This window comes from Ixodes scapularis, unplaced genomic scaffold (genome assembly GCF_016920785.2).
Source record: "Ixodes scapularis isolate PalLabHiFi unplaced genomic scaffold, ASM1692078v2 PGA_scaffold6__148_contigs__length_123643588, whole genome shotgun sequence".
Classification (NCBI taxonomy): Eukaryota; Metazoa; Arthropoda; class Arachnida; order Ixodida; family Ixodidae; genus Ixodes; species Ixodes scapularis.
In genome coordinates, this window is record NW_024609881.1 from 97124473 (window position 1) to 97149420 (window position 24948).

The window sequence follows — 24948 nt, forward strand, 5'->3', positions numbered from 1 at the left end:
ATTAGCAGACAACCACAATGGCCGCATATTGGACATCATTGCAAGCCATATACACCGAGTTAAGAGTAAAGTGGAAAGAGGGGTGGGACGAGCTCACTTTACTCTTAACCTGGCACTGACTGTAGATTAGGTTAGTTGGGGAACTTTTAACCTGGGACTGAGTGTATAGATTAGGTCAGTTGGGGAACTCTCGCGGAGGAGGTGTACCCAGACTTGTACGGTACTTATCGTAAGTAATCAAAATTACTTGTAATCAATTACTTTTTGGACTTATTTGGTAAATTACATTTCTTGGGAAGTAATCACAACACTTCTGTGATTCCTTCTGGAAGTACTTGAATTACTTGTAACATTTACTATTTTTTCACTTTCCTTTCTAATGGCGCCTTTAGCATTAAATTATATTAATTTCCCTCCACTTTCTAATGACGCCTTTTGCTTTTGCATTAAATTCCGAGGCAGGAATTGAATGCAATTGAGAGCTGCGTAAGCGTTCGTTTTTATAACTCGGGCTCAGTCAATTTGGTAGTAGCACGCAATCGGCTTCAAGTTCCTTTGGTGTATAGAACTTTATCAAGACATCTATCTGGATTCACTCTTCGTTCTGGCTGGTTGCATCCTTGTGGCCATCGACACTGAAAGAGATAGAGAACAGCGAAGAGCACATTCGTTTGCCGTTGACTTGCGAAAGTGTCCGTGCCGGATAAAATACTGCAGACTACAGGTTCATTGCCGCCATTAGTAGAACAGAAGTTAAACTGCCGCTTGAGCCACCAGGTGGCACTGAATTTCGGAATGTCGGCATACCTCCAGAAAGGAACCTGCTGTCTAGACTTCTAACCTGTAACTTGATCTTTTTTTGTTCGCATGAGCACTTAAACAAGGGAATAGATTTTTTTTTTTTTTTTGTTGCATTTGTCTGTTTATGGAAAGTCTTCATTGAGTCCCTGGGATAGATGAGAAAACAATATGTACGTAGTTTCATTGCTCTTATTTTTAACTTTCCGATAATAACTCCAGAAGCGGGCATTAACAAAGCACGAGCTATTTTTATTCCACCATCACAAAGAAGACAAAGAATGCACCATCCTATGAGGGCATCCTTACAAGCATGACTTTGGTACACAAAGACGAAAACGCCGCAGGTTCGCAACGTCTGCTCTGCGGAGGTGTGCAGTTTCCGAATCCGCCCGCTCGGCGCGCCCATGCCATCCACGGCGGCAGCAGCCTGCGTAGGATTTATATTAAACTCTGACGCAAGAAGCAAAAAGGCAATCAAATAAAAGAAGTTGGCCGTCAAGCCCTTTGCAGCGCCCAGCCATTGCGCATGATGACGGAGGCTCTTCTCCAAAGAAAAACAAAATAAGAGCGAAATAGAAAGAACCACAACAAGTCCGGTCTTACAGGTCATTCCACGGGCAGGGTTTGCCTTCAAAGAGGGCCTTCAAAAAGCGGGGGTGGTCTTGTCGACCCGCGCGAGCGGTCGACGCATAATCTCGGGGAGAAGAGCGGAGAGATCAGGGGTCAAAACGGCGTGCGGCCGGCCAATCGTATCCTCTCTTCCTCTTCTTATCTTTCTAGATGTTTACATGTGCGCACGTGCTGGCAACCACGGCCTATCCCGGACAGCTTGGACATCGGCCCTTTCTACAGTCAGAGGGCCTCTTAGATTAGCCGACAGAAAAAGCAGCCGCTTATTGTGTCTGTAGTTGTCCGCTTTAAGCTGCGGGGCGAGTGGATTCATATCGTTTCAGATATGCCGTTCTCCTGGTACCATAGAGCCCTCCTAGACGTCGCGTGCAATCCGCAAGCCACTTAGTATCCATCCACCGCCCGAAGATCACCGATTTGTCTTACTCGCTGACAGAAGACAGGTCCCTTTATTGTATCCGAAGGAATCCGGTTTTAACAGACCCCAAATTGTTGACATTAGCCGGAAGGTGATGCGTAATAAGTCCGGGAAACGTTTCTCCGTGTGTAACTTCTGCCCGGGGAACAGGTACATAGGCAGGAGGAGGCAGCAAGGCAGCCTCGTAGAACCTGTTTTTTCGACCGTTACTCCAGGTTTGCCTTCTCCCCTCGCCTTCCGTGGGTTTCTAGCCGTACCCTCCCCTTCCCCGGGACGTTTAAACCTCTCGCCTTCGCTGGACATTTATGCTCTCTCCACTTAATCTCGGCCTGCCTGCCTGCCTGCCCCAGCGTGGTATACTCCTTACCATTGCCGACTCGCGTCCGCTTGCACATTGATGACCCTTATTGCCATGTTTGATTTGTTTCCAAGGAAAGAGAGAAACGCAGTCTCTCTCCCTTCCTTTCTTTCTTTCTCATTCTCCCGCTCTCTACCCATGCCACTCTTCGAACTGGCTCGCTGGCTTATGTAGAGTGCGCAGGTACACACTTTGGGGGATCCTGGCCTTTGGCGAACTTGGATGGGTTTGTCTTTGACCTGGCCCTCGTGGGCATCTTGCCTCCTTTTCTCTTTTCTTTTGTGCGTTGACCTGCAGGCCGTATTTCGTGGACGGCCGTGCTGTGGTTTTACCAGGGATACGCCCTTTAGCAGGTCCTTCTCCCTTTTTGGCTGCACGCGTCTGCTGACCAACGACCTTTTATTTTTTTTAACATATAGATAGTGGCAGCTGAATATCGCACTTCCATCTTGCCAGGTGTTGCTAAATGTTTGCTTAAAGGGGCTATGAAACGAGTTCTCTTTTTTTCCCTAAATACTACTCAGAATCACTCCATAACGTCTATAACCGGATAAACTTGCCTTGGTTTTTCGTTCTAAGCAATGGCAATCGGCAAATAAATTTGAGAAATATGAGCATCGTTCATCCCCTCAACTCGGAGCCAGTACAAGCGGCTATGCTATGCCGGCAACGTTAATCATAGCCACGCGTTGGGGTCGCCAAAATATAATACGGGTGCTGAGCTGCAGGTATTGTTAAAGTTCGGCTATTTTCATCACCGCAGTGGTAGGATAGGAGCCACTACTCGAGTGTCCGCCGGGGCATTGATAGTTACGAGCCGAAGTCGAGCGCTCACGCAGTTCTCCTATCCAATCCATGAGCCGCGTTCGACTGTCGTCAGGCGGGTGGTTTCGATCCCACAATTACGTCAGCAAGCTTTGCAAAAGCAAGACTGAAAAAAAAAAAAAAAAAAAAAGTCCCCTTTTATTTTCGCAGTTCCAATCCGATATCGTTTCATGAGCCCTTTAAAAAAAAGCTAAAGAAGTTGAAAATAAACGAGTTAGAGGTGAATTTTAGAGTCTGAATATTTAGTTTTCCCCAAAAATCTGAAACGCGAGAAAACACGAAAAACTTGCTAGCAGTCATTTACACCATAAAATGATATTTCGGCCTCCAAGCGCGTGTCGTTCGTGTGGACAGCGCGTGCAATTGCAAGCTTGCCAAGTATATTCCCCCGCACTGACACCAGTCGTGGCGTCTTTTTCTGAGCTTGAAAATAGCCAGAGTCCGCGTGCATCGCTTGGCGCTGAAGATGCGCGAGACGGGAAATTCCGAAAACTCCTTTTATGACGTAACGCTCCTGGAGAAGGGGCTTGAGCACCAAATTGAAAAAAAAATGATCTCGATATTCGTGATTCTGAAGGCCAAAGACGATTTAAGTGTTTTTACCCAAATACAAAAGCGCTTCAGTTTCCCTTTAAAAGTTAACTGGGCGCATTCCTAATTGTTCTCAACGTACAAGATTAAAGACTGGTCGGACGGACATTACGAACACGGACGTACAGTCATTGACGTGCCTAACTACATTGTCTCTGGACCCCTGGTGCCCCTGTCCCCTTCTAACTTAAGATATTTCCTGTGACAATAAATGAATAGTATTGATGCTTCCGCACCACTGCGATCAATTTATTATTTATATTTCGTATTTGCACGCATGCATGCATCTGCTGCAGAGCCCATATATGCATACGGAATAATGCCCTCGGAATCGTGTGCCCGTGCGTGTAGCTCCTCATAGCACGCGTCCCTAGCCGGGCGTAGTTCCAGATTCACACAAACGAACAAAAGAAAGAGCGACGACAGGAGACAAACAAACAAGAATGGAAACCAATTCAGAGTCACGTGGTCGGTCTCGTTTGTAATCGGGATTAGGCGAGACCGTCGACCTTTCCCGGTGGGTCCCACGAGTCCCTCTATTGACAAAAGCTTGAGCAGGGCAGTGACGCTCTGTGTGATCGTCGACCTGTCGACGGTTCAGGGGACTACGGGTTGTGGGGGAGACAGACGGCTTCATAGAAAATCCCTCCGGTTCTAAACCCGACGCCGCGATGGGGGAGTAGCGACAACAAAGCGTTCCGTCCGGGCACAAAGACGAGCACGTGTCTTGCACGTGACCCAATGACGTCGGTGTCCATTCGTATCCCTTCCTTTTGCGCTTGTACGCCATCTTGGGAGGGTGACGTCAACCTTCGCGGTGTGCGATGACGCACGCAGCGGGTCGCTTTGGAGGGTGTATGACGATGACGTCATGTTGTCAGCCATTTTGTGGTTGTTTTTGCTGACTGAAGGCTTCGCCTCACTTCCGTTCGGTTAAAGTTCGCAAGCTGTGACAGCCAACTTTGGGACGCCGCAACATTGATGGGAAGCGCCGAATATTTTGATCCATGAAGAAATCTCAGCACTATCAGATAGGTGTTAAAGTGGAATCGTGACTGGAATACACTGTGCGCCTGCTTTGAAGTTTATATTGTCCGATTTTGCAACAAACGAAACCAGTTCGACAGGGAGGTTGCGTTAAATGCTGTCCTGTTCAAATGCATACCCGTACGCAGTACAGCATCACCGTGAAATAAAACTATAAACTCTGGCTGGTCAATCGTAGAACTCGCCAAACATTAACAGCTTTTTTTTAGTACTAGGACACTTCAGCTTTAGGTTCTTTGTGGTTCATCAAAATGTGCACATGATTGATTTGGAGATGAAAGACAAATCACATGCACACTGACAAGGAAACGAGTCCCAGGTCATGTGGTCAGGTTAGATTGCTTGTTGAGGGCCCCTCGATTTCCCGATGGGGCCGTGGCTTGTCTGTCTCAGACGACAACAATAAATAAATAAGTAATAATAAAAACGTTTGCTGACGATTTTCATCTCCCGGCACGTGTCTTCCGGTCAAAAACAAAACAAAAACAACACCATGCTCACAGAAACGAGAGCATCCCCAATCCAAACTAATGATCGCGTTCTGCTTCACAAAAAAAAAAAAGAAGAAAAAAAAAAGATTTAAAAAAAAGATTGCACACACGGATATGCATCGTGTTTCCCTCCCTTCCCCCGTCCGCCCGAAAGCAACATGGCAACGAACCCCGACCAACAACCTATTCTGGTGGGAGAGAGAAAAAAAAGCTCAATATGGACAACTATTTTCCGCCTAATTGGCGGTTCCTTTCCAAAGCAGGGGAGGGGAAAGAAAAGAACTTCTCCAAAGCAGACGACGTGGGAAAACGAGCAGGGAAAGATAGCAGAAGGAAACTAACCGCCGCCATAATGGGGCGCGGGGGCTACGTCCCTCCTTAGATGGATTCCCCTTTTGGGGAATAAAGAAGTAATGGGGAAAGCGTTTTTTTTTTATTTATTTATTTATTGTCGCGTACGCTGCAGAGTGTTGTGTCCCATTTGTCGCTAGGCAGTGGTCATGAGTGGCTTGTTAGCCTCGGCGACATCGGCGGCCTTTCATGAATGCGGTCTGTTGGCTGAATGGCAACCCTGCACTTGGCGGAAACCTTTCGGTGCCTCTTTCTTTTTTCTTCTTATTCTCGGAATCGATCATGTTTTTTTTTTTCTTTTCTTTTCTTTTTTTTCACAACGACGAGTTTATTGTACAGGGATCTCGGGCTGAATCCTCACCCCTGCCTGCTTTGATCTGGATGAGCATCGTGGCTGTGTGCGGTCATGTGTCAGTACTGCGTGGCGCACGTTAAAGGCCTCAAAATAGAATTGGTGCTGCTTTGGCTAAATTTCTCTTCTGAGGCGTGTAACAATGTTGCCATAGTCTGGCAGACTAAACTTGCGCTGTCTGAACATTTTTGTTTTGGTTTGTATACGGCATCACAACAGAACGTTGTGCCTTAATGGCTTATGATATTATGATAACGTATTATATTAGGGAGAACGCTTCTTCTTAATATAATGCTTAACACAACGGTGTTACACTTTCTTACTGATGCAAGCATGGAAACAAGTTATGACCCTCTACATCACCTTGCAGGGGAAGACATGAAATGAGACATTAAATTGAGGTACTGTCGTTTAACTCATCTTAATTATGTAACACAATACAGACGGAGAAGTGTAACATCTGATTCAATGCCTTAAAACTAAAAAAAAGAAATGGACTGCTTTAAAAAAATAGACAGAACACTGGGGCCAGTTATTTCTATCCAGAAGAAATTAATCAAGCGATTCACTGCGTCTGCCTTTCCATTACCAACTTTGTAGTACACTGCATATAAGACATTTCTGTCAGGAGCGCGTCTGCTTTTGTGCTCTTCTTACATATGAACCCGTCTTTGCTGCTTTTATTGGGGAGGAAAATGAAAGGCAAGATAGCTACATGCCCATGTCTGAGGTTATTTCACCGTCGTCAGTGTTCCCAACAGGAAGCACGATTATATTTACATTTCCAGGCGAGAACTCGGCAACCTCACTGCGGGTGGCTGTCAACAGATGGCAGCACTGTACGGCTCGTCTGCTGCGGGCAGGGTGCTCTATCGTCTGCCCTGAAAGCGCACACAGTCTGTCGTCTAGTACGAGCAGCAGCAACGTACAAGAGAGAGCGAGCGGCTTCTTCCGAAACCACCACGCACCGCAGACGAACAACCTGGCCCTCGGAAAATGCTCAGGCCCGGCCCGCACCCAAAATGTCCTCCTCTCCTAAAGAGGCACAGCCTGCACGCAGCCTCGCTTTACCCTCACTTAACATTCCTCTCCGTTCCTCAAACGCCCCCCTTTGGGTCGTGCTCCCCCGAACTTTCTTTTTGAGATATATATATTATTGTAAGGGAAAAAAAAAATCCCCGGAAAAGTTTTTTTTTTTTTTATTTAGTTTTGTTTTTGGTTTGCAGACGGGTGGGAGGGGGCGCTAGCTTCCAGCCGGTTTTTGTGACGACATTTACAAGTTGCTCCACCCGTCGACGGTGCCGTTTTTTCGCGTATTGGGTCGCCTGTGGTTTAATTCGTTTCTTTTGCGGCAACTCAGATAAACCAGAACACGGCATAAAAAAAAAAGAAAAAGAAACGAAATGCGCACAAATGTGTATATAAAACATGGCAGGATGAAAAGCAGACGATTTCCCTCTGGAGCTGTGATGGCCTGGGCGTCTCGTGCGCGCGCTCGCGCGCGAATTTTCACAAAGCGGTTGGCGGCCATCTTGAAAACGTCAACAGTCTGTAGCGTGTCTCCCTATTTATGTTTGTTACTGATCCCACGATTTCCTTGAGAGGCTCAATAAAAAAAGTAAGATCAACACGAAAAAAAAAAAAAAGTTTGATCCGGTGCTTTTATTAGTAGAGGTAAAGCGATCAAACCAGGAATCACAATGACTTTCTAAAAAGTTGAAAGATCCTTTTTTTTTTCCTCTGAAGAGTACTGCGCGTGCGCGCGCCATGTGAGCTTCGCAACTTTTTTCGATAAAAACTTATCTGCACTTTTTTTTTTCTGAGAGCGGCAGGCTATAGATAATTTTATTGCGGCCTGTTTGGGGGCTGTCGAGGAAATTAATGCAATTATGGGTGTCAGTGTAATCCAAGAGGTTAATGGGAATGATTGAATTCTGTCTATAGTTTGTTCAGTCACACAATCTCGCATTATATATATATATATATATATATATATTTTTTTTTTCATCGATGATTTTATTAGTTCGGGTGATCCGAATGAGTTCGTACATTACGCGTTGCAATATATATTGAGCAGCATGGTCACTTTTGCATGCCAAAGTTGAACGTACATGAATAAAGTACCGTGATAATTATTACATCCGGCGCGAGCGGATGTTTAGAATACCCCTATGTAAGAAAAAAGTAAACTCTTTGGCGCTATTTCTAGAGCTGGGCAATTGATCGATGAATGCTTTAAACGCGATTAAATATTTTTAAGAAGTTAATCGGTAAAATGTTGCGTAATCAAAAGAATGTAAAAATTCGACGCTTTCACCACGCAGACATGAACGAATACACTTACGCCAAGGGCAAATTTTAGGTGAATTTTATCCTAAAGTTAACTATAGGAAAGAAATTTGTAACTCCAGGCAAGGTGCAGAAGGTTACACTTTTGCCGGCCACTTCAACGCCGTTTGAATGTCCGTTTAGCGCAGCAGACTATTGTGCATCTGAAGTAACAATCTGTGAGTGCGAGTGTCTTGGAACTGTTCTAACTGCACCTTGAGGCGGACTCGAAATCAAATTATAAATTGCGCCGCTTTTTACATATTCAACAAAGGCACACACACAAAAAAAAATTGCTTTGCTTCTTTATATATTACGCATGAAAATGAACGAGACCGATTAAGCGATTAATTAATCGATTAAAAAGTGGCGATTAATCGGGTTTAAAGTTTTAATCGACGCCAAGCCCTAGCTATTTCGCAGATCCAAACAATGAAGGGCAGCTATTAGAAATGGCGCTTAAGAAATACCGTTTCGTCTGCTCGACATCCTAGATGCATGAACGAGCTGCCATTGACCTTGAGACCAGCCCCACCCTAAAAGCTCAAGTACGTAACCGACTGTTCAAAGTAACAAAAGCAAGCCAACACGAACAAGCATGGCGAAGTGTCGTTTAAAAAAGTTTTCATCGTCTGCTTTCGAGCACTTGATGCACGGCTGGATAGATGAGCAGCAGCGTCTGCTCCCAGACTCACGCACATGCGCAGCACATGTTTCGGCTAGACCCGTTGCCGCCGCCACGACGGCTGGCATGCGCTACTGACACCGGACACCACTCCGCTTTGACCCCCACCAGAGGGCGCCCTCTCACGGGATTGCACTAAAGCGACATAAAAAAAAAGGAAGAAAATGAACAAACGAAAACAAGAGGACGCGTCGCTGTGCCCTTCAAATCATTCCGGCAGCCAGCGCCCTCTTGAACTGTGCGGTCGTGGAATGCGTAATGCGTAACTCGAGCAGCCTGTGAAAATGGCGCGGATTGGAACGACATCGTCTGCGTTCGGTTGTGGGACTATCACGACCGATGACATTGCCAGGGGATGATTCGCATCGACGCTCGTTATGATTTCTGTTGCGGAAGGCGCGTCATAATCTCAGGGTCGCTTTTGTTTTCGCACGCCGAGACTCGCAACACTGATTTTGGAAAGTCGGGCTCATTAACGGTCACCGTCGTGAAACAGAGGTTCGATGGCCATTTTTTGCTTGCTCCGTATCCCAGTTGCTCGACGTTTTTGCCTGCGAGGGACCGACACTTGGAATTAAATAAAGCATTCTGCGCAGAATCCATCTTTTCTCGTGTCGCTTTAGCAACCTCATTTGCTATTCTGGAAAGCCTTCTAATAAGAAATGCGTATCTGCATAACGTTTTGCAGACTCTACGCTTTTATGCCTTTGTAATAGTACATCTACATCCAGGCCGTCGAGACGTCCCCGTCATAATAAATTAATGAATAGCCACAACACTCCCGGATTAGATCGAGAAAATGAAACCCGGTTTTTCGGCCCGTATAAATAAACTACGCATCGTCGCAGAAGGCTGAAACTCCGTGAAAATGTGACGCTCTAGCAGTGGTGCTAAAATGCGAAAGTGCGGGCGCAAAACGTTACCTAGATCAAACGATAAGAAAGAAAAATAAATCTCTATTGGCCGATGTCAAATTCCTCAAACCGAAATTTCAGATTGTAAATGCATGTAGCATTTGCTTTAAAAAAAAAAAATGTTAGTAAGAAAGATTATATTTTCGGTTTGATCAATATGAGACTTCGGTGTACGTCGGCTCATAGGGAAATTTTGTTTTCATATTGTATATTTTGATCCAGGTGACGTCATGTGCTTTCGCGTTTTACAAATTACCGAGCCTCGAACGTAATGGATTACCGTTACAAATTACTTTCGTTGAAAGGGAACGGATTATTTTACTCGTTGCGTTACAAATTACTTTTCCGTTACTTTTCCCGTACACTTATCAAGAAAACAATGTAAACAATTGTGATGTTTATAAAAATATTCTTAAACACTACTTTCCATTTCGCCCCACATTATGGTAGTCCTTGTAAAAAAACAAAATGTCGTCTTTAAGAGACTGCATTCGCCTGTAAGCTGACAAGGCAGCGAAAGCTGCAACCCCACCTGTCATCCAGCGCTAGCTTGCGGCGACCAAAAATTATCCCCAGAATTCTGCAGACAAAGCTAACTTTGCGCATGCTGAGTAGCAGGAGATTCGGAGGGAAAATGCCGATCTACGAACTTTGGGCTCCAACTTCGTGGTTGACGAGTTTAGGGCTCTAGCTCACTTGCACCTTTGCATTAACTTCATTATCATCATAACCTAAAAATGCGGGCCCCTCACTTTTGTTGGTTGTTAAACTGCGGCAGGTGTTAAAACCAGTCTGCTTTACTGACATTTTAATACCTGGTTAACTCAGGTAAAGCGCTCCGCTGGAAATGGAGAGGTCCCTGGTTTGATACCAGAACCAAGCGGATTTTTGTTCGGTCGCGCTCGAGTAACTTTTGTTTGGAGATTTGTGTTTGTCCTTTGTCCCCTCTTCGTGGAACATTATCGTTACCAACAGAACCATTCTTTTTTTCCTTAACTCGTAGCTTTTGACAAAGACCATGATAATTTTCGCAGACGATTTTCGCAGGCATTTCCCATTTCCAACGAAACACATTCCATGAAAATTTCAACTCGCTACGTCCAGCCGCCGATTTTTGTGGTGCGATCACATGCTGTAAACTTGTTTTGGCGGAGTATCACGGTCCAGATCAAAGGTCACGCGTGTTTATTGCTCACGCTTAAAAGGCCGTAGAGACGACGCGCACGTCTGCTACTTCGAAACCGGACGACGCCACGCGTTGCATTTTTATGTGTCGTCTGCGTTTAATTCCGATTTGAGGTCGTTCGTACAGACGCACTTCCGAAATGTGCGATTTGCAATGGCGCGTTTGCGCTTTAACAGGAACAACTCAGCTCTGGTGAAAACACTAGCGAGAACCAAAACAAAAAAAGTGAAGACAACAACAAAAGCAAAGCGAAAAGGAAAAACGTTAAATCGAAACTGGTTCTCCCTCGACGTGACCGTCCCGATTCGTGCACTGCTCCGAGGCTTCGGAAGATACGTGCCGCTTGCTCCGCGCGCGCGACGGTTTTGAAACGTGCGAGGTCAACCAGTGTCCGAGGTCACCGATAGGGGTCGCCCCGAAATGGGGTCAACCCTCTCTCGCGCGCCTACTAACCGGAATCTATCCATGTATCGATACGAATAAGGCGCGCGCATCGGACACTGCCGTAGATGAAAGCGTGCGTCGGGCCAACTTCCTTGTTTTATAACCCGATTAAAGATATACTGTGTTCCTTATTTTTGGTTTCCACCGGGCCAGACGAAGAGATGTCCACTCCGCGTCGCGGAATAGCAGAAGCCTAAATTTGTGGGCACCGATCGACGTGACACCAAGCGTCGAAACATTGGGCAGTTGTCAATAGTGTAGTTACATAAGCGTAAATCGTCGCGGCACCAAGCGTCAAAACACGAACACTGTGAAATTAATACTGGCGGTGTACCGCCGGTGCTCAAAAAGACCAATGTTAACAAAATATTAGTAAGGAACGAAGACAGAACGTGCAAACTTTATGATCAAGTTCGTGTTTTGACGAAACGTCTAAATTCGTTTTTTGTGACGACCGTCAAGGACTGGAACGCTTTACTAGAATGTATAGTTTCTGCTGCAAATGGTGATATGTTCTTTTCGTTATTATTCGTCCCCTGCAATAATACCTTCTAGACGCTGCAGGGGTTCTCTGAATAAAGAGTAAAAGTATAATTAGCTAACTACAAGCCTAATGTTGTAAATTTTGTAAATTAAACCTATTATCTCAATTATTCTGCGGATTAGCTTAGAAGGCGAGACTACAGCAGAAATACTTTCCGGAGGCTTTCAAGATCTCGCGTTCTTATGTACTCCGGAGCTGGATAAAAATCCAACTTATTTGGTGTTTAGAGATTTCTTGGGTGTTAAAAGGGGATCTTCAGTATACTTCCAAACAACTCATACATTGAAGAAAAAAAAGTGTCTGCCAAGTTTTATGAAGAGTGGTACCTTCTATAACGTCATTTGTTTCCTTTTCCAGAATGCCGACCATGCAGCGACAGAGAGTTATTGCACCACTACTGCTCTAGCGATTTTGGTGAGTACCACGGCACTTGTTCGCTCCCTTCGCGCAGGTTCTGCTCACGTGGCGTCATGACGTAAACCCTCAATGCTTCTGCCCCGGAACTATGTGTCTCACCGTCTGATAGGCATTGTTGCCAGGAAGGGCTATAAATAGCCAACTTTGGCTACTTGCTATTCTGATTGGCTGGAGAATCTGGTTGTTGGCTACTTGACTATTATTAAAGAATTTCATATCCCTGCTAGGGACTTCTGAAATTTGCTTTTTTGACACATCTAGGAAAAGAAAAAGTTCAGTTAAAGAGAGCAGGGAAATAAATTATCCGTATCCCAATCCCTTAAAATTGATCAATGGATTGATCCAGTGTCCGAATTTTAGGTCAACTTCTGTTTGGGTACCATTTTTTGGGTACGATGGAGTTGTTCATCTGTCACGACGGCAACGTCAGGGGGAAGGGGGGGGAGGGGGTCGCTCTGTAGAAGGGATTGTTCTGAATATAAACTCGGAGCTGTGTTTAAGTAAAGGATTGAAATACATCGTACAGAGCTGTATGTTTTTTTTTAAATATATATATATATATATTTGGTTATTACTTTAGACTGACATTTGACTGTTGTTGGGTCATAGCTCACTAAAATGTGACGGATTAATCAGCGAGTATTTGGCAACCCTGCTCATATGCTTTGTTCTAAAAATGTACTTGATTTCAGTGCAGAGTAAAGGTTTCGTGCCTTTACTGTTTGTTGTGTGACTACCTCTCAACAAACACTCCATACAGACGTGCCGAATTCGCAACTTTTTTCAAGTTGAGCATCTGACGACTCACAAATGGAATCTAGAACATCGATCGTAGCTTTATTTGTATCATGTACATTTGAAAGGACATGATCTTGAGTGCAAAGAAGTGTCCAGAAGATTATTTGGGAGCACTTCAAAATTCGGCATAATTGTTGCACAGTACTTGGTAGTTTGTTTGCACATGTGGGGACTGCGCCTTGAGAACGAGTTTCATTCTTCTCTTTGAGCCTGCTCCTAACCTGGCCGCAAGGTCCCTGGTTTGACTATCGAGTAGCATGGATACCATGTTCAAGAACTAGAATATCTTGAAAATGGTATTGTAAACTGAAAGTCCTTGGAAATATATGAATATAATTGTTCCATGATCGCATTGTTTTAGCCCTGAATTAAATATAATGGCCTCACGTTTCGATGCAATTATGCTCCTTAATTGGATATGATATTTTCATCTTATGATGGATATGATATTTTCATCAAGTTTTCGAAAACCTTGAATATGATAGTGTCATCAAGCCTTTGGCAACAGTTGACTTGCACATTGCTGTATTAAAAAGCCTACTAAAATCCTTAATTGTTTCTGATGTCATGTTCGTGAGTTGTGAAAGTGATTTAAAATAATGGTGTCAATATCAAGGTACCTTCCGACCGACCGATGCTACGACCCACCGTAGCCAATCCAAGGCCTTGTGGATGTTACGTGACTTTGGAGAGGGGGCGCGGTGACAGGCAAAAGCGTATCACGTGTTTTCGTTCTCAGAGCACGATTGGCTGAGATTGCCCCTTGCGTCCGCTGCGTTCGGACGTGAGGTGAAACAAAATATAAAACCCCTTTAATGTTTTTTTTTTTTTTTTTTCATGCCGAAGATTAGAACTTTTGACTATAGGAAGTTGCCATGTGCAGGGCCCAGAATTTAGAGACACTTGTATACGTTTTTGCCATGATAACCTTTAAGTACTATTTTTCCCGCGTTCAAGACATTGGAAAACCCTTTCTAGTAACATAACATTATCATGTTTGGCCTTGTCGTGTTTAAGGTATTGGAACCCTTCAGATACAGTGATCAACTACTCGGAATTCGGAAATCCTTGAATACGCTTTTATTGTGTTGAAAGTCATGGCAATCCTTGAGGATATTACCATGCTCAAGCCTGAATGCTTGGAAATTTGATTATCATTTTGGCTTGTCATGTTCAAAGCCGTAGAAGTCCTCGAAATTTCAATAAAACGGCTACACTGAGAAAAAAAAAAAACGGTATGAGGAATACACACGCACACAATCTTCAAGCCGCAATCAGCATTTTCTACTTGAGCAGATCCACACGTTGGAACCTCCGAAATGGCGAGGGTTATCAAAATGTCAAACGGACTCGGGAAAACTGCAAATTTGGTTAATTTTATGAACTGCGTTTTGCAGTTTTTGAACAACACGAGATGTTAAAATAATTATGCAACAACCGATTAGAGATTATCATGATATGTACGTTTTGTTCCTGACCTTGTTGCATGGGTTTCATTAATCGCAACGCCCAGGTTCTGCCATGTTATATGTGACCTTTGCTCTTGCGGGTCATTATATTGTTCCTCAACAAATAAATAAAATAAAATTGTCACACTCTTACGTTTTTACTGTACTCAGTTTACAGACAACGCGAAGTAGTTGTTACAATATATTTTGTTGTTCCAAGCGATGTTCGTTTTGCTTAAATTTACCACATGGAACCTACCGTTTTTAACGAAGTTCTTGAGGTGACAACGGGTGTACGCACTGGCAGGTCAGATGTCGAGCTGCTCCCAACAAATATAACCCTAGCTAGTCAGAACCAACTGTCACATATATAGAAGTTTATATGTACAAACCAAAAGAAGCAGAAGACGTGGCACGCCCGTGTCCCTCACGAACGTCTCTTCAACCCTTTTCCCACAGTATCCTTTGTCACAAACGGCCCACAGTCAGTAACACAACATACCGAAAGGCGCAAAGAAAAAAGCGCGGGAACTTCGATCGTACCCCTAAACTTAATCGTCGTCATCATCATCATTATCAACACCCCCGTTATCCCTTGGGAACAGTTCAGGCCTGGCCTTTTTGTACACACACTTAATCCACGAACAAGGAGGCGCTCGACGCGGTCCCACGCTCTGACGTCACACTATTCCTCCGCTTTACTTTTTGCCCCGTCTGCGCCTTTATTTTGTTTCGGGTTTGGAACTCGGCGCTGGTGTCACTTAGCAGAAGCGAAATGAATGCCTAAATCAGAAACGCTAAAAATAGCCAGATGGGAACAGGGAAGAGGAGAAGATCACAGACGAGTAGCAGGAACTATGTTACGACCGCGAACGGAGGAGGATGCAAAACGTCTCGAACCGCGCTGCGCGCCCCCTCGTGTGTAAGTTTACTTCGCGTGGCCATCTTGTTTTGATGAACTATATGAGCCGAACGTGGGAACCGCTTTGAGGTCAAACTTGCGGGGAGACCCCTCTTATCGCTGGCGTTCGGCCCTTCTTCGAGTTGGGTTTCAAAACCCCCCCAAGGCAGGGGAGCGAGGAGGGCCTAACTTATATCGGCGAAGACATAAGCTTTCGGTCGCGCTGTTCGGTTTTAGCCTGCAGGACCTCTTGGCCGGGCTAGACCCTGAAACTGACACCGCTCTCCTCGAAGACCGTGACGTCTGGGGAGGCCGTCAGAAACGGTACCGTGGGATTGTATACGTCTCTCAAGGGTCCTTGATGAAAAGCAAACAAGGCCAGGATGCTTAAAAGGATGTTCATGGGAAGCTTGATGGTGATGATTTTAAGACTTAGAAGAGGACTCGAAAATAGAGGCTAAGGTCAGGCGTTAGACATCAGATATCTCTTAATTGTCTTTGGCTTGCTTAAACACCATGAAAAATCAAATTAGCCACCACATCTGTTGAATCCAAAGCCCCACATGATCCTAAGATTAAGGACCGGCCATAGACACGGCCAGGATGTTTAAAACGATAATCCTTGAGGCTTGGCGAGTATCCTGGATTGAATATTTTAAGACTCGGAAGGAAGAGGATTCGGGTTTAGGGTTAGGCGTTAGACATCAGGCATTTCTTAAACTGTCTTTGAATTCCTGAGCTTTGACAAATGACAGACCCGCTGTCGTCTGCGGAATCCAGAGCGGCAGATAATCCTAGGATCAAAGACTGGCAAGGTCAGGACATTTAAAGAAATGGTCCTTGAAGCTTGATGAGCACTCTGGTTTGAAGGTTTTAAGACTTGGGAAGGATTCGGATTTAGGGGCTAGGGCTAGGCTCCAGACATTTCTTAAATTGTGTTTGGCTTCCTGCGGTTGTAAATGACTGAATATACACCATGACAAATGACAGATCAGCCGTCTGTGGAACCCAGAGCCCCAGATAATCGTACACCATAATAATCATACGCCATAATAAAGCAGGCACCATTATAAAGCAGAGCAAAAGATACGAGAATAAGCGGGCAGTTTAAGTTCGGTTGTTGGATGTTTGGCCGATGACGTCAAGTATCTGGGCATTGATCAAATCAAAATAAACCAAACAAGCAAGCTGACAACTTAACGTTTGTGGTGCCTCGTTCTTATCAGTATTGGGCATCGTTTTAGAAGTCGGAATTTTCTGCATGGAGGCTTATACAATATCTCAGTCTATTACTTAGGCTTTAGAGGGGCAGTTGACCAGTGCAATGCAACTGCAAACGGAGTATTTTTACAGTTTCGCAATTAAGTTACATTCTAGTCCATGGTCGTTTAATGTTCATGTTTTAATGAACGAAAATACAGACGTAAAAAGGTGCAGTCATAAATGCCTTCAAATTTCCGAGCAAGCAAACAAAAAAAAAAAAAAACAAGAGAGAGAAGAGGGGGGGGGGGGGGGGGGGGCAAGACGCATTTTGGGACAGCCGTCTCAGGTTGCCCCACTGCTGAAACAATGAAACAGGGAACGAACAACGTAACACACAAAAAATGAAACAAAAGAATAATGAAATCGGGGAGAGGGGGGGGGGGGGGGGGGGGGGGGGCGAGACGAGTGGAAGCCAGGCAAGCGATATGTAACGGCCCAAAATGTCATCGCATCGCCTCCGCCGCTTCCGTGGCACAGGCCCCCAAACATTGAACATGCGTGCGTCGTCTGCGAAAGAAGAGCGTCGTCTGCTAAACAGCGTCGCCGTAGTGTCATCTGCTAACGGTTTTGGGAGACGGGACCGCAACCTCTTCCCATGTAGCACTCCGGAAATCCGATACTCACCGCTTCCCTTTCTCTTTCTCACATACACACGCACTAATGCGTGGCTTGCTCACATGCCCGCCTCGACCTTGGCCCATCTCTTTGTGGTGTGGAAATAGTGTATATATGTGTGTGTGTGTGTGTGAGAGTGTATAATATGAGAGAGGGAGATAGAGTTTGTGTGTGCAATTCGCTTTGTGGGCTACGTCAAGAGCTGATGGATCACGTGAGAGTTCTTGCTGCAAGAGCGCCGCTTCCTCTATTTTTTATTCGTTATTGTTTTAGTCTATGGCGGTTTCTGGACTCCGTCAACCGCGCTGCGCCTCGCGCCACGCACCCCCACGAGATTTAACGAGAACGCGTCGAGATTTCCGAGGGATCCCACGGGATCCGCAGACAACACAGCGTCCCATGCTCAAGCAAGAAACGTCATGCAAAAACTATGGAGCGGGTCTGATAATAATGGGAAGTGCATTCTAGGCTCTCGTTGATGCCTACAACTGCGCAACTCGATAGTGCAATATACACGGTGCTGTCTATTCTTTTCTACCCTGCGACATGTTTCAGTGTAGAATGTGTGGCGCTGAACTTTTCCTGTAGCATCAAACACAACGTTTTTTTTTTCGTTTTTTTTTTTTCGTTTTTATTTACTTTTTTTTTTTTTTAACAGGTAATACTTTTTAGCCTAGTTCGTAGCTAGGCTTGAGAACAATATCCTGGCTTGTTGGCATTGAGCGTGAAGCTAACGTGGAGCACAAGTTCGTCTGCTTCTTTTTTGCAGAAGTTGGCGTCAGAACGCACAGCTCTGATTGGAGGCTTGCAGCTTGCTTTCAGGTCTATCTCCTTCAATCAGAGCCAATCAGAGCTCGGAGTTCTGACCTCAGCACAACCCCCTGCAAAAAGAAGCATACTCCTGAGCCCAGTGTGTACACACTCGTACTCACCTCAAGAACCGAAGTAAAAAAAAGTCCGGCTCCTCGCGCACCATCACTAATTTCCCCTTTCATGTGTCGAATTAAGCGATATGTAGGTTCCTCTTAAATTAGCTTTATGCTATTTTGCAAAGGCGTGCACGTTTTAAACGACAGATTCATCGTTTCTTCTTTCGACAACCAAACCTCGTGAGAACTATTTCGCGCAGCGCACGAATAATCCGCAAAACTTTTTTTTTCTTTATGTAACAAGGAGTACAGCCTTGAATGCACTGCTCTAATTTATGAATGTGATCGTCAATGGAAATTATATCTTCTAAACGGCTCAAAAAACATGATCTAATCTAGCTTGAAGCGTGTTCTACCCAGACTCACTTCGCATTTGACAAAAATAAACAGTTTTTCCTCAAAATGTTTCAATGCCAATATTGAAAATATCAAAGGAAGGGAAGGATTCACGAGCCTCAGGATAACAAGCCCAACTATCTAATCATAGCTCGTACCTGAGTGTGTATGAAAACAAATCGTGCCAAAATATAAAAGTACTTGTCGTTGGGCTAGTTGGTGATGAACGTTTTGAACCGTGATTAAAAGCGCTAAAAAGACGAACACGAGAGAGAAGACAAACACGGGCGCTGTTGCTGATGAACGTCTTGAACCACGGTTAAAAACATCCGCGTCTTTGTCTTACTTGTGTTCGTCTTTTTATTGCTTTTAACCATGGTTCAAGACGTGACAAAATAGTTCAAAAGGTCTCTTCAGTTTTTTTTGTTTGTTTTTTTCTGACGTAAGCAACCCCAAACGTTCAACTAACTTCGTAGAAGCTGGACGCAGCAAAGACTCCGAGTAGGAACAACTAGAGCACTATATAGCTCCTACAGAGCAGAGTAGCGCAATCCTTTGAACCCCGTGTTTTGCCGACAACATGGCCGACAGAGCGGCTCGGCGCGAGTCACGTGGTACTCAGGGTTCCAGGAGGCGGCCCGCCCTATGGGAGAATACATGGAGATCGACATAACACGGCTGATTAGAAAACTAACGGCGAGTTCACATTTTTCAAAACTATCCTGTCGTGAAGTTAGTAAAGCGCTAAACACTTTATCAAAGTTTTAATAATATCGGATGCGTGTGCAAACTTTGAGAAGGCAATTTCCAAGGCAATGGCGTTTGAAGCAGACGATTTTTGCTCGCAGCGGAGATAGGCTTTTCGGGTTGGCCGGAGCGGGTCACGTGAATGGTGTGACGTCGCCGTGTCGTCTGCTGCATGATGCCGCTCAGGCAATTTTTAAAAAAAAGTTACGTCCTTGTATGACACAAAACTTATCGCATATTATTCTAAAATGTTTCATTATTATGTCAAAAATGATTTCCATTCCGCACATCCCCACAAAACTGAAGAAACAACGATTTTCTCACGTTCCCCATGCATTTCTGACCGCAGTTGGAACCTCCGGGCGTTCGCCGCTAGTCGCCGAGAGACGGCGTTCTAGATTGCGCTACTCTGCTCCGAAGGAGCTATATAGTGCTCTAGGAACAACGACGCCCAATCGCTCGGCCTTCTGCTTCCTCGCGGGCCGACAGGGGTTGCCAACATTAAACCGGTTGGACGCCGGATTAGGCTTAGAGTGCGAGAGCGAAAACCCCCCCTACCCGTGCGTGGCTGTTGTTGTTGCTGGCGGTGGTGGCGGTTGTGGTTCCTTCCTGGGGCCGCTCTCGTGGCAGGGTCACGCCGGCGAGGGCGGAAAACGTCGGGTCACGGGTCAACCACACGGGCCTTCGGTCACGATTTCGCCGCAGGTGTTCCAAACCCCCGCCGAGAGATGTCGCTCCTTTCGTCTCGCATTATGCGTCGCAATGTGGTCAGAACCGCGAAATTGTGTGTCCGCGACGTGCACTGGGTTGCCAGACACGTAGGCGAACTTATTGTGCAAAGTCTGAGCAAACAGTGTTGACTGACTGTAGACCGCATCAAGTGATTGTGTTGTCAGACGGTCTTTTGTGTGATGTATGTATGAGTCTGTGTCCCCGGCTTTAGGCTTCCGACATTGAGGCTGCTGACATCAAATTATAGATATGATTTACGATACTTCGTTTCATCTTAGGGCCGAGCGCGGCCGATGTTATGAGCCGAAGGGCCAATCAAACAGCGTAAAAAGCGCAACTTCATGGCGTGCTCTCTGCGCTTTCCTAGCTGGCGGAGGAGCAGTGCACAGAAAGACGGCGAATACCTGCTGGTCCTATCAACTACAGAGAGCACGCCATGAAGTTGTGCCTCTTTCGCTGTTTGATTGGCCCTTCGGCTCATAACATCGGCCGCGCTCGGACCTAAGCTGAAACCAAGTAGAACATTCCCCAGGAAGGCTTCAAGGTGTTTTCACGAAGTTGTGCTCGCGCGAGTGTTTAGTCTATCTTTATGCTTTTACCTTCTCCGAGGGTTCGTTCGTCTAAATGGCACGGCTCATGGCCCCTGCCGGGGTTCGAGGTGCCCCAGATGGGGGAGAACGTTTACGTTGTAACGTTCGACTTGTTTATAGAGGAAATGTTTTGTCCTATGGAGATCTGCTTTGGGATCTCCACCTCGGAGGTGGTTTTGCTCCGTGTACAACTTCTCTGTCTGCGAATGTGCTTTGTACTGTTTATGAATGCTCTTCTGAGCTTCGTTCGCAATGTGCTCTGTATATATATGCGCTTGTTTTTGGAATTTTCACATTTGCTTTGGGCTCCGAGCCTTTTGATTGGCTCTAAGAGAACCTTCTGTGATTGGTTGGCAAAGTGGCTCCAGAATGCTGCTGAACTCAATATAAGCAGCACCCAAAGGGGCCCTCCAGCCAGAAGACAGATATTCAATAAACGTATTAACCAACCAACCCGCAGAGGGCTCGGCTCCTGGACACCAAGCCTTGAACATCACCCTGCCACTGAAGGCCAACCTGCACGTCTGACCCCTTTCGGTTGTGGTGCCTTCCGCCCCCTAACTTGAAAACTTGGGACCCCTTAGGGTTGTGGAGGAGGTCGGCTCGCCCGCCTTTGTGGGGATCCTTGTTTGTCGAGCTTGGCTGTGGTCGGGACACCCGCTGAAGTTGTGGTCGAAGAGGACGGCAGGGGAAGCCCCCCAGAAGTTAGGAGTATTTCTTTCCGAAGGTTCATTGACGAATTGACCATATCTGTCACAAAAAGAGGCTCTCTCATATTCGTCAAACAAACAGTGGTTTGCTAATATCAGAATCGTCATCAACGTAGAAAACATTCCAATTTTCTCCGCGACAGTATCCCATACAAATACCGCCGAAAAGTCAGATGAGACTCATGAGCGAGGATCAATGCATTATTGTTCAGTTCGTGGTCATATGCGTCCAGGAGTAATAACAGCCGCTAACAAAACGCGAAAGTAGGAGCACAACGACGCGGCTAACGTTCGCTGCGCGTAGCACAGCCCATAACTTTTTTTTTTCCTTGTGCTAACATCCTGAGGCGTGTCCCCCAGACGAAAACGACGCAGCGTCCAAATTCCCCAAACCCTCCCAGCAAGTTTCCGCCCCGTACTAAAGTATATATATAAAAGAAGAAATGCGGGGGCGAGAGGGAACTTTGCAAAGTCTTGAGCGCTGAACTTCGCCCACGCCCAAAGCCCTCATCGTCATCACCATCACCGTCCGGCTTACAGAAAACCGAAACTAAATCACTCCATACAAAAATGCATACCCTCAAAGCGCGCGCGCGCGCCGCCTGGCGCACTCGGAGAAGTGCAACCACCGTGGGTCTGAAGGTTGGCCCGCTGAACCGCAAAAGAAAGAGCCGAGCACAAAAACCGTAGACTTCAAACGTACCGGCGGCGCCTATCCAAGGCAAAATCGTTCTTTTTTTTTTTTTTTTTAAGCCGACGCCTGGCGGTACGTTTTCGAAGCTCTTCTCGTTGCAGACGACCCCTGTCGTCTGCTATTTTGCTTGCGTAGTTTCGTCCGCTTCGGAGGTTACAATGGGAAGGTCTGTCCTCTCTGGCCATGCTTGCAAAAAGGGCGTTTGTGGATGCGCGCGCGCGCCGGCGTCCTCAGAAACCTGCTTTGTCATTATGGCCGACGCCCATTCGTTTCGCTCTTGTTTCTCTTTTTGACTTTTTCTCGTGTCAGATTAGACATGCCCACACAGCACAAGGCAATACGAAGAAGTGAGAGACTCTATACACCTTCCCAGCACTTATCACCCGAGCGAAAAATGCCTAGTCATTGGGCTGTGGATGCATGCGTGGCGTCTGGTTTTTCGCTGAAGAGAGTTGTAGTGCGCATGCCCAGAACGCGTTCCAAAGCCCAATAGACAAAGATGGCCGCCTGCAGAAGGCGGCTATTGGAATGGTTTATGACTCGCACTTTCTGTTGCGCAAACGCAGACACTAAGTCCATCGAGAAAACGAAACCCGGTTTTTTCGGCCCATATGAATAAACTACGCGTCGCAGAAGCCCGAAACTCCGTGACAATGTGACGCAAGCGGGGTGATAAAATGCGAAATTGTGAGAACATGACGTTACCTAAATCAAAAGATACAAAAAAAAAAAAATTCCTTTGCGAATTCACGTTTACTTCAAACATAAATTTTAGATTGTAGGCGCCTGTAGCAGTTGTTTCGGTAGACAAACATGCCAGTAGGAAAGACGATTATTGTCTTCTTTCTTGCTCAGCAGTTTTTTTTTTTGTTGTTTTTTTTCTCTTTTTTACTTGAACAACGCGTTTTTTTACTTAAACAATGGGATGCGGTCCGAATAATTTGGGTTTAATGTTATCAATCGATCCCGGTAGATGTGGTCGGTTATGAAATCGATGCTGATATAAAAAAAGGGGACATACATACGTAATGAAGTTCACAGTGCGTTGAAAATTCAGCTAGAGGGGCTGCTTTTCGAGTGATGACGTTCTAAGCGTCCCTTTGTATCAACGCTTGATTAAGTGGCCAACACATGTTCCAGAAATTCGAAGGCAAACTCAGAAACGATCGCCACTGAGCACTGCGGCGGTTAAAGGTTGAGCTTGTTGGTACACACTTGTAAATAGATCAGCTTGGACTTTAGAACTATACTTGAACACAAAGAAAGGACAGGAGAGGACAGCTGTCTGTCCTTTCCTGTCCTTTCTTTCTTCGTGTTCAAGTATACTTCTAAAGGTCAAGCTGATTTATTCTCAAGATAATCACTTCTTAAAAAAAGAGAAGAGAAAAAAAGAAAAGAAAATAGGATTTCAGTTTTTTAAGAGTACTACGCTAGAAATTTAGTGTTACCTTGAAATATGTCGGGACAAATTACTGCAATCTGAATTTTGCTGTATCACCACCGAACCGTAAAAACAAACGCCTTGTTATGCTACTCAAAAAAAAAAAAAAAAAGAATCGGTCCGACGATTGCATTACAAAAACCGTCACACGCATGTCACGCCCTCTGTCACGCGTCAATTGCCAAAAAAACGACCGTCTAAAAATAACCAGCCGGCCGAGAAACTAGAGGAGTTTGGCAACACTGACATTGACAGCAGGCAGACCACGCTTATTTGCATTCTACATTGCATACCTGCCTTGAACGCATTTTTCACCACACCTACAGTCAGGTCTTAGGGGAAGGGGGGAGGGTAAAGAATGGGCACGGTTGACAGGAGAGTGCAGTCTGCGCGCATTTTCGCGGCCATCTTGAAAAAAGAAAAGTGCCACACTCTCCCTTCTCTTGTGCTCAAACCGGAATGCAGACACAAAAGGCCACTTCCTCAGACTCTCATCCAACCTCGGGAGAGGCACACTTGAATCCAAATGCAAACATGGGTCTGCTCGAAGGAAATCGTCTTGGCTTGGCTTGGGTTGGCTTGGCAGTCGTCCCGTGGGTCTCTTTGACTACACACATCGAACTCTGGGAGCGGTCTTTGAAGGGTCGGGGAAGGGGACGTAATCAATTGGTTTTGACCAACAAAAGCCTTCCTCCCACGTATGATTTCCTTTTCAATGTGTGGCTTGGAGGGAGAGAGGGGCACGGTATGTTGGCTCCTTTTAGTTGCGTTGATGAATGCCGGCTCTTCGCTGTCGGCGACGTTGAGGGCCCTAGCGAACGGACACTTAAATATGTCGCGATTGGTCCTGACTGAACACCATCGCATAAATGCTTGTGAGGTTTGACGCTATTACTACATAATGTTGTTTACTTGTTCGGGCATAATGCCGTTTACTTGTTCGGGATGGAAAATAAAGGTATAGCATTGTGTTGTAAATTACCGCCATTGTGCGCCTTGGAGCTTTCACATGTCCTCTCCGAGCCAAATTGTGGTTGAGTTTTCTTTTTTTAGTGTGTATATGAAAACATAATTTGTATTTATACGCACGAGGGAGTATATTTCTATGTGCTTGCGAGAAGCGACCGATGGAATATTTATATCTAAAAAAAGAGTGAAAATATATTGAAATATTTTGTTTCTGTATCTACTTTAGGCGAGATGTTATCGGTGCCAAATAATACAAAGTTTTATTCGGCAAATCGGGTACTTCGCCTCAAGCCTCTGAAACGTGCACAATCCTGCGGTCACATGCCGGTGCTCGGAAGTAAAGACTGTACATAAAGAATGAACTTGATAGCTCTACTAACATTGAACTGACCG

At 45.5% G+C, this 24948-nt stretch overlaps 1 protein-coding gene across 1 annotated transcript in view; it reads left to right on the plus strand.

The window, feature by feature from the left end:
• LOC8034511 (meteorin-like protein) overlaps positions 1–24948 on the plus strand; it is a 61530-nt gene that overhangs the window by 33690 nt on the left and 2892 nt on the right. Inside the window, exon 4 of the mRNA XM_029972195.4 lies at positions 12323–12379. Within this exon, the coding sequence (XP_029828055.3) occupies positions 12323–12379 (57 nt within the window). The remainder of the gene's footprint in view (positions 1–12322; positions 12380–24948) is intronic.